General features: G+C 44.0%; 1 protein-coding gene across 6 annotated transcripts in view; it reads right to left on the minus strand.

Annotated features, from left to right (window-relative positions):
* Positions 1 to 16,228, minus strand: part of TNRC6C (trinucleotide repeat containing adaptor 6C) — a 519,199-nt gene that overhangs the window by 136,576 nt on the left and 366,395 nt on the right. For all 6 annotated transcript variants that reach the window (XM_073606232.1, XM_073606237.1, XM_073606234.1 and 3 more), the window contains 2 exons: positions 1,059 to 1,158; positions 664 to 685 (listed from right to left, as the gene is read on the minus strand). In XM_073606232.1, the coding sequence (XP_073462333.1) occupies positions 664 to 685; positions 1,059 to 1,158 (122 nt within the window). The remainder of the gene's footprint in view (positions 1 to 663; positions 686 to 1,058; positions 1,159 to 16,228) is intronic.

The following is a 16,228-nucleotide window of genomic DNA, read 5'->3' on the forward strand; positions in this document are numbered from 1 at the left end:
ACATTTTAATTTTTATTATTGTGTAACTGCCTGCCCACATGAGGTACAAGCAGACAACTTACACTGACAGTCTGAAGGAGCCCTACATTGCAATGCTTTCCAGGCTGCTACAAAAATAATACTAAATGCACATTTTTTTACCTGCAAAAAAAAAAAAAAAAAAAAAGTAAAAAATAAGAGCAAAATGTCCCATGTATTATGACCATTTTGGACATTACTATATGCTTATTTAATTCATGCATACAGGACCAAAGTAATCAAATATGAATCACTAAAACTGCTCGTGATCTGGCTTGATTTCAGTCAATATCTTCTGCATATTACCACTTATATATATATATTTTTTTAAACATTATTTTATCAACTATTTAGAACTTGGCTAGAACATGTTTTTTATGTCAATATAAGCAGAAGCAAGGAAGATTTTTTGTCTAGTTACACCAAGTTCTTTGTGAATGAAACGTGTAGGAAGATGAATGTCCTGTTAACAAGTAAATGGCATCCATACAAGCATGAAGGCTGCAGGCAGCATCACTGTCTACAGGCCCTGAATTTCAATGAGAATAGGGACTCTGTCCAGACAGGCAGCAAGATTGACAACCAGCAGCTAGGGAACTCACAGAGCTCTGAAATGCATGTTGTAAAAGGCAGATTCTCACTAACCTTTGTTTTTTTGTTCAGCAGCCTGCAACAGAAAAAAAAAAAAAAAAAAAAAAAAAAGTGTTCAATTAAAAGATGACAATACAAACTGGAATTAAAAAAAAAAAAAAAAAAAGGCCCCCTGCCATACTTTATTAAGTAGAAAGTGCATGCAATGGCCACTTTACAACTAATTGCCCCCTTTCCACTTTGTGTTCAAGAACCTCTGAGGTTCAAGGTATCTTAAAAAAAAAAAAAAATGAAGTACTTTTTGTACTAGAATTTTCCCATGCGTGTTTAAGATCTTTGTGGGAATTAATCCATCTACTGAGGTCTAAGCTTGTGTTTTAACGAGAGGAAAATCTAGCCAAACAAAAAAAAAAAAAAAAAAGAAATGCAAACAAGCAGTGAACACTGACCTTTTTCTGAGTATTTTCCTTCTTCTTCTTTTCTTCTTGCTTTTTCTTTTTCTTTTCTTCCATCAAATGTTCCTCTTTTTGAGACTCTGGCTCTATGTCCCTAAAGAAAGCAAAAATTAAGAAAAAAAAAAAAGTTTCATAATAGTTTCCATAAGACACAATACCACAATTGTGTTCTTGACATCAAGTTTATATACCTTTAGTATGTTTAAGGTTATCAGTTTTTAGAGTTAACAAATCTCACGCTTTTAGAAATGTAATTTTTTTTTTCTTCTTTTTTTTCTTTCATAAATCTGAAGCTCCTACTAAAATATCATCTGGAAATCCCTGTTATAGGGTGACCACACATTGTTCCCATCTCCTGGTTGTGCGTCTGCTTTGTTACCCTGCCATACAGACTTCCAATGTCGACTACATTTGGCTGTTTCATCGTTTTCCCCATTAAAAAAAAAAAAAAAAAAAAAAAAAAAAAGAAGAAGAAGGAAGAAGAAAAAACCCAAAAACCCTCCCTCAAAAATGCCATGAAGCCATCACAGGACTGAAGTGGCTGCAAAAGGGACTGCAGAAGATGAGCAGTACTGAGATGCAAAGGGAAAAAAAATACTTTTCACGGCAACGGTTTATGATACGACGTGCTTTAGCAAACTAAATATTCAGGATTCACAACCACTTTCATGGGTTTGCCTAACCAAACCTATTTCAGCTTCTGGATTATGCTAGACAGCAGTCTTGGGAAGTTTGGCGAGATTCCTACCTTGGAATTTTTAAGCCTACACATCTGCTTTAGTCATTACAAGGGGCCTCACTCTCAGCTCTGGACTTTTTATTTTGTATTATAAACAAATGTGACAAAAGGAATGGAAGCACCAAAATCTCCAAAAAGATGGGAGGGAGGAGATACGGCAGTAAGATCTTTCTAGTTAAACCCCTGAGACATAAGAAGCCACTGGATGATCTATACCAGTGATTCTCAACCCTGTGCTCAAGTACCCCCGACAGGCCATGTTTGCAGATTTTCCTTTATCCTACACACATGCTTTAAATCAGAGTCAATGGCTTGGTATTTTGGACAGCTATTTTATCTAAGAGAAATTCCCAAAACATGGCCTGTTGGGGTACTTTAGGACAAGGTTGAGAACCACTGATCTAGACCACTATAGCTGAAATAAAAGACTAAAGCAGATCATTTACATTGAATACTGTGTGTACAACAGTGGTTGCAAAGTCACAACTGTAATTTGTAAGAACTACAGACCTAACATTGTTATATACCAGTATAAAACAATGCCAATCCTAAAGAATAAACAGCCTCTAACACCTTACACAAACTGTCATGTTCATAAACAAAATTGAATAAAAACCTATAGAATGGACAGCACCTCCTGAAGAGTGTAGGATATAGGAAGCCTGTACACACAGTCTCTTGACTGTCATCCAAAGCCATGATCTGCTGGTGCAATCAGGAAACACAAGCAGATCAGGGCCTGGGATCAGTCAAGAGAACTGGGTGTACAGGCTGTAATCCGAGGCCTCGAGTTTCAGCTGCTTCTACCTGCCAAGCACTGCAGGGTTAACAGGCCCAGATTAGCAACTAAGTCGCAGATTGCCTGGTGGTACATAAATCCTGCTGGAGCCCCCATTGGGAGCAGTGGTAGGGAAAACGCACAGATATTTCAATCCTCTGCTCCTAGTTTGCACTATCTGCTCCTGTGATCAGGCTCAGTTTAAATACTTTTTTTTACCTTTATTGCTATAGTTAAAAGGTAGAGCAACTCAAGCTTGTATTCTTCAGTCGATGGTTGAGCTCAATTGCTATGAAAAAAAAAAAAAAAAAAGGATATAAAATATTGTGACATTGCGGTGCCCTACCATTGTGTTAAAAAATATTTTGTGTCACCGGGGATACTCAACTAGGCAGGCTGAGGGGCTCCAGGGTAATTATTACATTCAGGGGAAACGGATTTTTCAGTTTCCTGATCGGTTGGTAAAACCCGGTTTGGGACCTTGAGACTGGAGATAACAGATTTAGGAGGAAGGCTTTCCCCAATTCTGGGACCGGGCTTTGCAGGCAACTGGCACATTGATGATGAAGGTGCTCACACCTGTTCTAGTCGGAGACCTGACAGTAGATTGGGGGCTCCAGCCTACTGAGGGGTCTGTGTGGTTGCAGAAGAGCAGCCAGAGATGTGCATGTCTGCAAGGTGCAGATGGATAGAACAAAAGGCGGCTGGATGGCCGCACTCCTGTGCAATTTCTTTATTCAAATACCGGATACAAACTAACACGTTTCACACCAAAGTCAGGTGCGAAACATGTTAGCTTGTATCTGTAGTTCACCTTTGTATCTGGTATTTGGATAAAGAAATTGCACAGGAGTGCGGCCGTCCAGCCGCCTTTTGTTCTAAGCACCTGTTTGCATACAGGGCTCGCACCCTCCACGTGAGATGGTGGCTTTTGGAGCAGCAGGGTAAGAGGAACAAGCCTTGGGCCCCTTTCACACGGGCGGATAGAATTCAGCTTTTAGCTGCAGATAGATCAAGTTATCTACTGCACCTAAACTCACATAATGCTTTCCTATGGCCCCATTCACAACTGCCCTTATTTAGCAACGGTTTCGTTACATGGGGTTTTGTGCGATTAGAAAAAATAAAATTTGGCTGCATCCAGAACTGATTTATTGCTATCTGCAGGTAATCACAGTGTTTTATTTCACCTGCAGATAGCAGCGGCAACAAAGAAAGAAAAAACAGGAAGCACATCAGAAATGGCAAGAATGTTCCAACGCAGCTAAATGCCACCGCATGTAAAACGCAGCTAATCGCAATGTAGAACTGCAAGTGATCGCTATGCCTGGAGTCTTGGAAACAGCCGCTCGTGTGAAAGGCATTCGGGCGATGTACATATATAAGGTGCCGATGGTGACAGAGCAGCAAAGAGCAGAAAGTGAGTGATCCGAGTCTAAGCGGCTGTGGAAGTTGGTCTGGGGGGGAATCAGACCGATGGCCTAGGCATGTGACCAGAAGCGTCCTAGTGGCAAGAGTGAGCCAGGAGGCTGAAGTTGTTTGTTTTGACATTTCTCAAAGATGGTGGATACCCCTGCGAGGGCTACCGATTTCTGTGAATGTTTTCTTTTTTTAATAAAAAGTGGGCCAACCAGCCCTTCTGGAGAGAACTGAACTCACTGGGAAGCACTACCGCTGTGCTAAACAACCCCCAACATCATATATACACTATGGACAATAAAAGAACACCAATATATATTCGCCATGTGTAAAAATGCCACAACTATGAGCTCAGCAAGCAGCTTCATTAGTAATTAATAGCCCAAGTTACAACCCATAACGTTCAATACAGCACACATCAAAGTCCATTACTGGGAAACAATGCAGTGATCACTTCTGATGTCAGGAATTGGTGAATTCTGAACACAGACACTCGCTCCAAAGTAAATTCTACTGATAATCACTGTGGTGGTAGATTTATGGGATCTTGCCCAAGCATATCTGTGTGGCCAACCTGGATATTTAATACCTTATTTATCGGCGTATAACACGCACCCCAATTTAGGAGGGAATTTTAAGAAAAAAAAAGAAAAAAAAAAAAACACCTTTTAGGAGGGAAGTTGAAGGGAAAAAAAACTTACATTTAAATGCCCATCATTGCAGCCTTCCCCAGTGCAGCCTTCCCCAGTGCAGCCATGTCAGTGCAGCCTTCCCCAGTGCAGCCTTCCCCAGTGCAGCCTTCCCCAGTGCAGCCTTCCCCAGTGCAGCCTTCCCCAGTGTCCATTGCAGCCTTGCCCCAGTGCAGTGTTGCAGCTCGCTGAGCTTCAAAATCGCCGACCGCGATTTGAAAATGGCGCCGCCGGCGCCGAAATACACAGAGCCAGTCCTCGGCGGCTCTCTTTCACTTTCGGCTCCACTCGGGATGGGCGCGACGGTGAGCGGAGCTATCCGAACCTAGCCGAGTACACTCGGCTAGGTTCGGGCGGCGCTCGAGTGAAGCCGAAAGTGGCCGAGGACCGGCACTGTGTATTTCGGCGCCGGCGGCGCCATTTTCAAATCGCGGTCGGCGATTTTTTAGATCTGACAGCGGGGGATCGCAGGGGATCGGCGTATAACACGCACCCGCGATTTTCCCCTGATTTTAAGGGGAAAAAAGTGCGTGTTATACGCTGATAAATACGGTATGTCATTCGTAGCTACACCCCCCCAAAAGCGTGCATTAGATGACTGTACAAAAGGAGGTGTTTAATTTTGGTTTGCTTTCGAATGTCATTTCATACATCTGAGTTCAAGAGAAATGTCCATCTACAACAGGGATCACTAAATAGCGGCCCGTGGTCTGGACCCGGACAGTGTGACGGTCCTGTCCGGACCACAGCCACCACTTAGCAGCTGTGTGAGCTCTCCCAAGTCTCCCACATGTCCTCACAGCAGGAGGTGCTGCAAATCAGGACAAAGAGCGGGAGTCTTTTCAAACAAGTGGGTAATGGCCTGCTTGTTAACGTAACAAATTGGGCAACTCCCTCCCAGAGTCCAGATGTGCAGCTCCTCCCACCCCCCCCCCCCCCCCGCCCTGCTGTGTGTGGATGACAGCGGCAGGCGGGAGGGAGAGCCAGCACAGGTGATAAGTGTCAGGACAGTGCAGGGGAGGCTTACAATGAAAGGGGCACTCTGATGTGAACAGCAAAGCAACATAAAAGGGACACTCCAATGTAAAGGGGGGCTATGATGTGAAGAGGAACTGGGGACACGGTGGGACTGCTTCAAAAGGGGACTGTAATGTAAAAGTGGACTATGGGCACTGATGTAAAGGGGGGAAAAAGTGATGTTAAGGAGGCTTGTGAAGGGGGGGCTGAGGATACTGGTGTAAAGAGGGGGTCTGATGTAAAGGGGCCATGATGTGACAGGTAGGCTAAAAGACATTAATGTACAGGAGTGTGTGTGTGTGTGTGTGGGGGGGGGGGGCTGTGATGCGTTATATTGCAACTAGGGCTGCAACTAACGATTATTTTCATAATCGATTAGTTGATTTTTTAAAAAGGCAATTTATTCTTAAATATATCTCTATGCAGTGGTATATATAAATACCAACTATATGGTTAGAGAAAAAAAAAAATCTCTAACTCACTCTGAGAATAACAGACAGAAGAGAAAGGTTATAATCCAATATATACACTACTAGAGGTATAAACTGGTAAATATCAGACTGTGGAAACAGTATTATATATATTAAATACATCCATAAGTAGGATATATGGGCTTTATAACTAGGAGTCAGACATGAAGCTATATGAAAAGGTGGAAGGGAGATATAAATCTTTTATATTAAAGTAGTACTAAAGGCTGAGACTTCTTTATCATGGATATATGATAATTTCAAATATAATGCACAATACTGGTAAAAGTTTACTTTAAATGTAATGTCTTATAATTCCTCCAGTCTATCAGCCTCCACCTTATCTGGGTTCAGATGCTGCTCTTCCCTGCACACAGTCTTTAAAGTTATAATAAAAAAACAAAACAAAAAAAAAAAAGAAAAAAAACACAACATACTTACCTGCTCTGTAATGGTTTTGCACAGAGCAGCACCGATTCTCCTCCAAGGTTAAAAAAAAAACTTCTGCATTTAGAGCCACTTCCTGCCCAGGACTACATGTCCCATGAGGCATTGCTTCTCACACATTCACATGTTCTCAGGCACCTGACATGTATGGACGGTGTACTGAGCCGTATCTGCGCTGCATTGTATTTCCTGATATGTAAACAATGCATTCTGTATGCAGGCGAACTAATCGGCTGGACAATTAATCGATTATAAAAATAGTTGACAACTATTTTAATAATCGATTAGTTGTGTCGGCCCTAATTGCAAACATGAGATTCGAAAGACTTCGGATCTACAAAATTAGGATTCTTTTGTAAAGATTAGAGGACTGTCACAGCCAAGATGTATATGTTTGGGAGAATGGCGCATGGAAGAGGCAACTCTAAAACCATCTTATCTTATCACAGCAGTTGCAAGAAGCGAATAATTCCTGGCTTCTTGTATCATTAGATTAAATAAAAACCAAGCCCTTATTCACATGGGGAATTCTACAGCGTACGCCAATGTGAGGGCCATGTTTACACGCACAGGGATACACAAGTGTTCTCTGCATCCCCATTGATGTCAGTTGGGACATAGTGGCTGCACAGACACAGCTGCTGCTCCCAATTTGACAACACCTGTGCATCCCAGTGTAGGTAAACAACACGGCCCTTACACGAGTATGCTCTAGTACGCCCTCTGTGAACGAGGCCCAAGCAGAAAAAAATATATATACATTAAAAAAGATAAAAACATCTTTGCAAACAGTTTTTACATATCTACAGATTACGTTGGGGGGGGGGGGGGGAGAATAAACACATGGAAAATTAACACTTTTGGTTTAAAAATGATGCATTTTCACAAATGCCAAAAGCAAAAGCACAAATCTGACACACACAGTAGGCAATTAGTGTGTTCCATTTCCCTCTGATAAAGGTTAAGGAATATGTTGCACCTCCTGCAACCCTCAAGCGTAATGAAGACACTACAGTGCTGTATAAGGGGAATCCAATCTGGGCAGTGAGCCATAAAAATGGCATGCAGCAGCTCAGATAGCTTTCTCCAGCTCTCAAGAGCCCTTCAGTCTTGTAAACCAAAAAAAAAAAAAAAAAAAGAAGAAAGAGGAAAAAAAAATAAAATAATCAAGGCCCCTAATCCCAGCCTTCACTACAAGCCTTAATTGTAAATACAAGCAACGATAGATGTAAGCGAAGGTTGGAATCAAGCAACATTATTCAAGTTAAAAGGGTGCTAGACTCTGCAATCATTTTTCTGGACCATTTAATAAATCCGTATTTCATTTAACAGGAAAAAGATCCACTTACTTGACAATTGACCATTTTCTTATTTTGTCCACCCATGCAGAATGGAGAGAAAAAAAAAAAAAAAAAACAAAACCACACACACTTATACATTTCAGAGCATGACATACATACACATACAGAGGCAGAGGTCAGGTCTGGCAAGGCAGGGATATACAGTTATGGGAAAGTGTACCTAAACCAAGGAACAGAAAAGTAGTCCTTAAAGGGCAAGTTCACCTTTACAGAAAACTCTGCAAGGTGAGCTTGCACAGGTCCCCCTCCTTGCCCATCCCCTGGTCCCGCCCCAGTATATCCGTGGCAGGTGTCCGGGGCTTAGAAATTCCCTTAACTGAATGTCCAAAACGTCCCTCGTCAGGGAACGTTTTGGAGCATTCTAATGGGTCAGCGCTGTCACAACGGGATCTGACCATACCAGGCCCTTTGAGTCTGGTATGAATTTTGAAGGGAAACCCCCCCACACACACACACAAAAAAAAAAAAAAACCCCACACACACACGCTTATCCGAGCATGCAGCCTGGCAGATCAAAAAGGGGAGGTGGGGGGGCCAGAGTGCGACGTTTTCCCCCCTCCCCCACCACATGGGTGGTAAGTGCTTTGGAGCAGGGGGGCTCTGCTCCCCCCATGTTGATGGGGACAAGGGCCTCTTCTCGACAACCCTGGGTAGTGGCTGTGGGGGTCTGCGGGGGGGGGGGCTTATCAGAATCTGGAAGTCTCCTTTAAAGAGGAAGTAAACCCTGATGGGTTTTACTTCCTCTTTGTTTCCCTGCAAAAGGTAAAGCATAATGGGCTACAAAGCATCGCATAGTAGCCCATTGTGTCACTTACCTGACACAGGAGCCTGCAATGTCACCTCTGTCCCCTCTTCCACAAAGCATCCATCTTCCTTCCGGGTATCGCGGCTCCGGCGCTGCGATTGGCCGGAGCCACGATGACGTCACTCCAGAGCATGCGCAGGAGCTGCCACTAACAGCATGATCGCCGTTAGAAATGGCCCGCCCAGTGCGCCTGCGCGCCGTTGTCTACGGCGCATGCACCGTAGAGATCAGTGCCTGTGTTTTGCAAATATTTCCTAAACTGTGTAGGTTTTATTTTTTTTTCTTTTTAATTATTCTTATTCATTTTCAATACAAAAACAAACAAACATACATTCCCCAAAAGGTACCATGCCTTATCGGGGTCAGCCTCTAGGGCCTAAAACAACCTAACATGTTCCTAAACCGTGTAGGTTTAGGAGATATTTCTTGCACCTACAGGTAAGCCCTTAATCTAGGCTTACCTGTAGTAAAAGTGGCCTGTAAAGGTTTACAACCACTTTAACAAGGGGGCCCCCCATATCCCAGCACCCCCCCCCCCCCCAAAAAAGGCAGTGTAGTGTAAACAAGAGACGGTTTTGACAAGTCCTTTATTGAAAACGAAGAATGTCCCCCTTCGTAGCTCCAACATTTCTTCTTCTCCGTCACCGACCAAGTTCTCCTACGAAACTGGCTTCCGCCGTTGTGTCATCTCCGATGTCTGCCAGCTCTTATATAGACATGAAGCGTGGCCATCCAGGGACGTCACCATGAGACTTGTCAAAACAGTCTCTTGTTTATATTTACATTACACTGTCTTTTTTTGGGGTGAATGGTAGGGTACAATGTACCCCATACTTATTCACATGGGGATCTGGGGGTCCAGTTTCCGATAAGCCCCCTGCCCTCAGACCCCCACAACCACCGCCCAGGGTTGCTCGGGAACAGGCCCTTGTCCCATCGACGTGGGGACAAGGTGCTTTTTGGCAGGGGGGGCGCAGGGCCCCCCTGCCCAAAGCACCCACCAATGTTGAAGGCATGTGGTCTGGTATGGTTTAGGAGGGGGGACGCTCCTCCTACACCCTCCACCCCTTTTCTGACCTGCATGCTTGGATAAGGGTCTGGTATGGCTATTGGGGGAACCCCCACATTTTTTTTTCTCTTGTGTGTGGGGTTTCCCCTTAAAATTCAGTCTGGTATGGTCTTGGAGGGGGAGACCCCCCGCCGTTTTTTCTTTTTTTTTTTGTTTTTTTTTTTTTTTTTTTTTTGTTTTTTTTTTTTAAGTTTTGGCGTGGGGTTCCCCTTCAAGGGCCTCAGAGCATGCCACAAGTCGAATCAGTTAAGACAATGACCCCGACTTTCATTCAAAGCAATGGGCTGAAATCGTGCCCAAGTCAGACTAAAGTAGTGCAGGAGGTATTTTCAAAGTCGGACCAGTTAAGACAGCTCCATAGGGAACCATTGATTTTGACATGTCATGCGACATGTGCTCTGAAAGTCGGAGCTTAAATCGGACCAGTGTGAACGAGCCCTTACCCAGTGATCACCAGTAATAGATGATGGCCTCGCTTAGACGTGCAGTTTTGGGGTTAAAAATGCGTGGTCGAGATGCATTTTCCCATAACACCACCCCTCCCCACGATAGGGGTGATGCCATGATCACAATGCTTTGCTTCACGCTCATGGGACACACGCCCACAAATACAATACACGTGATTGCAGCATGTTTGTCGCAGAAAACGAGGTTTAAAAAAAAAAAAAAGGCAGTGAGGAGGCGTGAAATCCCATCACCAATCGCAGATCATGCTTGAGGACCGGTTCATGCAATGTTAGTACAGAAATGTGCTGTGGGTTCCTGGGCGATTCACACCACTTGCAAACCGCATTGCATTGCAATATGCAGCGGGTGTCGATACAAAGTAAACAACATCCGAAAAAGCAGGTCACAAAACACAGTGCATTTGCCCGCACTGGATTGGATGGTACTTTTGGTGCAGTGCGATTTTAGCCCATTCAAAATGAATGGGCTGAAATCACATTGCAGAATTTTATGTGAATTGCACAGGAATGCACAGCGGGTTCCTGTGCCGGCATGGTGTGAACTGGCCCTCGAGAGGTAGATTTATATGCACTTACTGTCCTAGGGTGATGACGCTTACACATTATACTGCATTCACAGCGACAGCGTTGTCATTTTAATACAGGAAATGTGTTATATCTAAAGAGCTCATTCCACAATTCTAATCAACATAACAGAGGAGGTGTTCTATAGTACATAGTGAAATGGAAACAAGGTTAATACCAGTGCAGCAGAAGTAGTTAGCACAGAAAATTATCAGCTTACTAGATTTCTGGCAGGATCAACAAGTTTTTTTTTAATTTTTTATACCCTTTACATAAAAAAAAAAAAAAAAAAAAAGGAAAGAGCTTAAAAAAATTGTATATTTAATAGATTAAAAAGGGAGCACATACAACAAAAAGCATTGTTAGGGTTTGCATAAACTGGTTAAAAAAAATAAAAATAAAAATGAATAAAAAACACCTGCTTTAAAAACTAGAACGCCGCAATGTTTGGAAGCCTGGTCATGTGATTGTGGGAGACATCAGAACATACAAGTCAGAAGGGGGTTCTGATGGAGAGGTATCGCCTGAACAATTTTCTGACATCCTTCAAAAAAACATAATAAATCCCATGACCAATAGCTAGGAATGGTTCATGTGGAAAGACAGTGGATCAGTGCAGTACTTTGCTGAAAATTCTGGAATGTAAAAAAAATAAATAAAAATCTAAAAATGTAACCTACCACACTGAAGGGAATTTATTAAAACTGAAGCAGCCGTGCACATCAGCCAATCCGCTTCTAGCTTTCCTTTTCAAAGCTTAGCTGAACAAACTGAAGTTAGAAGCTGATGGTTGCTATGCAATGTCCGCTTCAGTTTTGATGAATTCCCCCCCCAATTTTGTTCAGGCGCACAGCCATCAGCTGATTAAGATTACCCTGGAACAGTGATGGAGAACCTTGGTACCCCTGGTGTTTTGGAACTACATTTCCCATGATGCTCATGCACTCTGCAATGTAGTTGAGCATCATGGGAAATGTAGTTCCAAAACATCTGGGGTGCCAAGGTTCACCATCCCTGCCCTAGAACCTTTATTATCCCCAAACTAAAGATACCCTCCAAAATACCCAATTCCTGATCACACACCTAAAACAAGCCCTAACCCTACCCACAGTTCAATTTAATGATAAATTATGTTAAAACTTAAATTTTGCTGTCCCAGATCAAGGACAGGACTAACTGGAATTCCAGAAAAATCAGATATTGAGGTTTGGGCCTACAACAGAGAATAGCGCACTTCTGCTACAATTCATTTCATCACAATACAAAAGATGACTGAAATTATTAAAATATAAATAGCACTAACCAATCTATATGACAGCAATTTTAAAAATTTGAAAACACTGCCAAAAATTAAACACCCAACATTAAATTTACAATACCTTAAAAAATGCACACTATGTATTCCATGATCATTTCACATTAGGGCCCCATTCACACGTGTACATCTCCAAAGCCACACGACTTTGGACTGCAACTTTTGAGGGCTAATATTGAAATCTATGGCCCTCAAGTCGCATCAAAGTAGTACATGAACTAATTTGAAGTCGCTGTGACTAAGTCACATAGGTACTCATTGGAAAACATGGGGTGCGCCTTGTCATGCGACTTTGCTGTCCAAAGGTGCATGACAAGTTGCACAAGTGTGAATGGAGCCTTAAACTGGTTACTAAAATTAGATTAAGTGGGGGAAGGGGTCAGAAAAGCATTGTACAGGGTCTGTGTGTACAAAACACATATTTTGCAGGAACTTATGTGGAAATGCAACTAATAAGAATACATAGGATGAGCAGTTGACTAGACAGAATATATTAATTGACTGTCATGACCAGTCTGGAGCCTACGCCACCTGGTGGTTGCTACCATGCAGTGCAGCAAGACCACATTACAGCACACCTGAACCTTATTATCCATTTAGGCAACTCTGAACTTCCGCCCAGTGCCTAATCAACAGGTTGAGTTTGTCTGCATTTGAATATTACATCTACATTCGCTCTCCTGGAATATTACCTCTGCCTTTACTTGGAAATACACTTGTCTGCCGCCTGCCCAGTCACGCCTCTGCCTGCCCAGTCACACCTCTGCCTGCCGCCTGCCCAGTCACGCCTCCCGCCTGCCCAGTCACGCCTCCCGCCTGCCACCTGCCCAGTCACGTCTCTGCCTGCCACCTGCCCAGTCACGCCTCTGCCTGCCACCTGCCCAGTCACGCCTCTGCCTGCCACCTGCCCAGTCACGCCTCTGCCTGCCACCTGCCCAGTCACGCCTCTGCCTGCCACCTGCCCAGTCACGCCTCTGCCTGCCACCTGCCCAGTCACGCCTCTGCCTGCCACCTGCCCAGTCACGCCTCTGCCTGCCACCTGCCCTCTTTACAGTCTGACTGCACCCCCTGCCTTTCGATTTGGTCCTATGGCATTTTGCTCATCTTTCTAGGGACTTGCATTGCTCATACACTGACTGTATGTTGCCTCTGGTAGCACAGAGCCTACCAAGCTCCGTGACATTTCCTTTTATCTTTTATTTTGCAAGAGCACATATACACGGTTTCTATGCAATCAAAGGTTGAAAGCAGTAGTCATGAATCTCTTAGATCCCATCAGTCATTTCTATCAATATGGGGCCAGTGAGGTAGAGTTCAAGGGCTCCCAATTTTCTGTTTGCATCTGCTGGTCTATTTACACCTCAAAAGGTCCCCATTAAAAGATCTTCACCTGCCATTACATAAGTAACGTCACACAGCAGACATGCTAAAATATAAAATTAACTTTTATTATACAGGGATACCAACAGGGATTGCAGCCATGCAAATATAACCTTCATTCAAACCTCCTCTGTACTATAAGATGTGCAGGCCATGGCATACATTCCCATTATCAGCATTCCTTCCCTTGTACACGATTAGGTGCTACAAATGAACACAACTTCACTTAAGGTAAATGAACAGCCTTTGCTCATTTAATACATATTAATGCCAATTTAGTCACTGCTAGGAGACCAAATATATTATACAGTATATGATGGAATCACAAACTGCTAGAAGCAAGCAGCCAGTTCATGATTCCAGAAAGCCAATTATGAAAAGCAGAACGTTTATTATATAGAGAAGTGGTCTCCAAACTGCAGCCCTTTGCTTACTTTTAGCCTGCCCTTGGGGCACCATTTCATCCAATGACATGGCCCTTGGGGCAGAATCCTCATCCTCACCCCCCAATGAAGGAGTACAATTCCTCCTAATGACACTAGCGATGGGGAACACTTTCTATGACACCATCAGGCCCAATGACACCAACAATTGGATGCAATTTCTCCCAGTGACACCAATGATAGGGCATTATTTGTTCCCCACTGATGGCCACAGTCCGGCCCTCAAAAAGTCTGAAGGCCAGTATACAGGCCCTTTGATTAGAAACGTGAAAACCCCTGATCTAGAGGGATCTGGGATGTCTTCCTTGATCTCTTGTCCTATTTTTAGAACATGTGCTCTCTTATAATGCAGCCTTTCTGCAGAGGCTGTATGTTTATCAGAGTCTGATCTCAAATGGTTCCATGAGTCCCCCATAGCATACAAGCCGATCCTTAAAAAAAAGCCCACTCCAGGCTGCTAACTACACACATAGGGCCCCCCCCCCCCCCCCCCCCTCACACTCTGTACATAAGGTCAGAGAGCTGCAACTGGCCAGGCAGCAATGTTGTTTCAGGGGGCAGTCACAGAGAAGGAAGCCTGTGGGGAGGCGAGTATGAGTGAGGGTGAGTATTTTACCTTATTCTTACTCTACCACCCACCCCTCCAGAGCCAAAAAAGTGACCCCACTGCATGGGCAAATTTAACATCAACCTAGAGAGGGGCCCTAAATCACTTCAATGCTAGTAGATTTAAAGCTAAAGTTTAGGTATGGCTTTTTTTTTTTGCATAGTTACACTGGGGTCCAGCTTGGACCAATGTAAGCATTTATGTGCCATACCTGGCCATCCCTGTGGAAGCTGGAAATGACTAATATGCACTGCTACTACAGTTATGACTGCTGGCTTATGGGTCCACACATGGGTGAATGCAGGTGGTTACTCGTTCTGCATGGGCGTCAATTCAATTCATTATTGAACTGCATGTTAAATTTCCCATGTGATAAATGGAAAGCTGGCCTGGTGCCAAATGCACAATTGGGCATCGGTCACAAAAAAAAAAAAAACACACACACACACACACACACACACACAGAACCAAACATCTCAAAGCTGCCACAAAGTGGGGAAAATGTTTTTGCAATATTTCCAGTGTCAAAATTAGTTACATTTTAAAATCGAGTAGCATGCTAATAATTGAAATTGAATAAAATATCTGCAGAGCCAAAGAATAGAACAATGCTGAGAGCTCCTAATTGTAAGAACCTTTCCACAGCTGACCATACATTATACAATGGTCTGATTCAATTTCCTTTAGGGCTCTCTCACACCGAACGCAGTTGAATGCAGTGCACTATAACTGCATAGACAGCCTAAAATCAAGGTAATCCTGTGGGCATAGTTCAAGCGACACACTGGACCAGAGGGGGGGATTGAAATGGGGGGGGGGGGCTCACTTAAAATGACACAGGGGGGATCAGAGGGGGGAATCAATAAAAATGGCACAGGAGGATCAGAGGGGGGGGGGGGTTACCATTTTAGTACCTCCTGTGCCATTTTGATCCCCCCCCCCCTTCTGATCCTCCTGTGCCGATTTGATCCCCCCCCCCCCTTAAATCCACCATGTGTCATTTTTAGTCATTTTAAGTCCCCCTCCCCCCACCCCTGTGCCAGTGGACAATTTAGTCTCTCCCCCTCCCACCTTCACCAGACATCCCCCCCTCACCTCAGTCACCCCTGTGGCGGCGAGATTCCACACAGTGTGCCCGACTCCTGTGTCTGGCAGCGGCGGCGTGGGCTCTCTGACGGGTGACGTTCCCCTGCGCAACATCAGGGACGTCACTCGTCATCCAGAGAGCCCGCCGCAGCTCACCGATTTAAAGAGACCTCGCACTGCCTGAACAGCTGCAGCCAATCAGTGAGCTGCGCGGCGGCGCCTGCCGCTATGGTCCAGAGTCAGACGCCTTATTATCGTGTGGATGCCTTATTATCGGGGGATGCCTTATTATCGGGGGGATGCCTTATATTACAACGAGAGGCAAAACTGGAAGTAGGCCTTATTTTCGGAGGATGTCTTACTTTCGGGGAAACACGGTATGATTTTATTAATTGTACAAGAAAATAACAGATATCTGTGCTGGTCACAACATGTCACCAACTTCCTGAGCAGCACCTCTGTTCTGAGACTCCTGCGCGATGCTCGGACTCATACTTCACTGCAGGTG

Source organism: Aquarana catesbeiana, linkage group LG12 (genome assembly GCF_042186555.1).
Source record: "Aquarana catesbeiana isolate 2022-GZ linkage group LG12, ASM4218655v1, whole genome shotgun sequence".
NCBI lineage: Eukaryota > Metazoa > Chordata > Amphibia > Anura > Ranidae > Aquarana > Aquarana catesbeiana.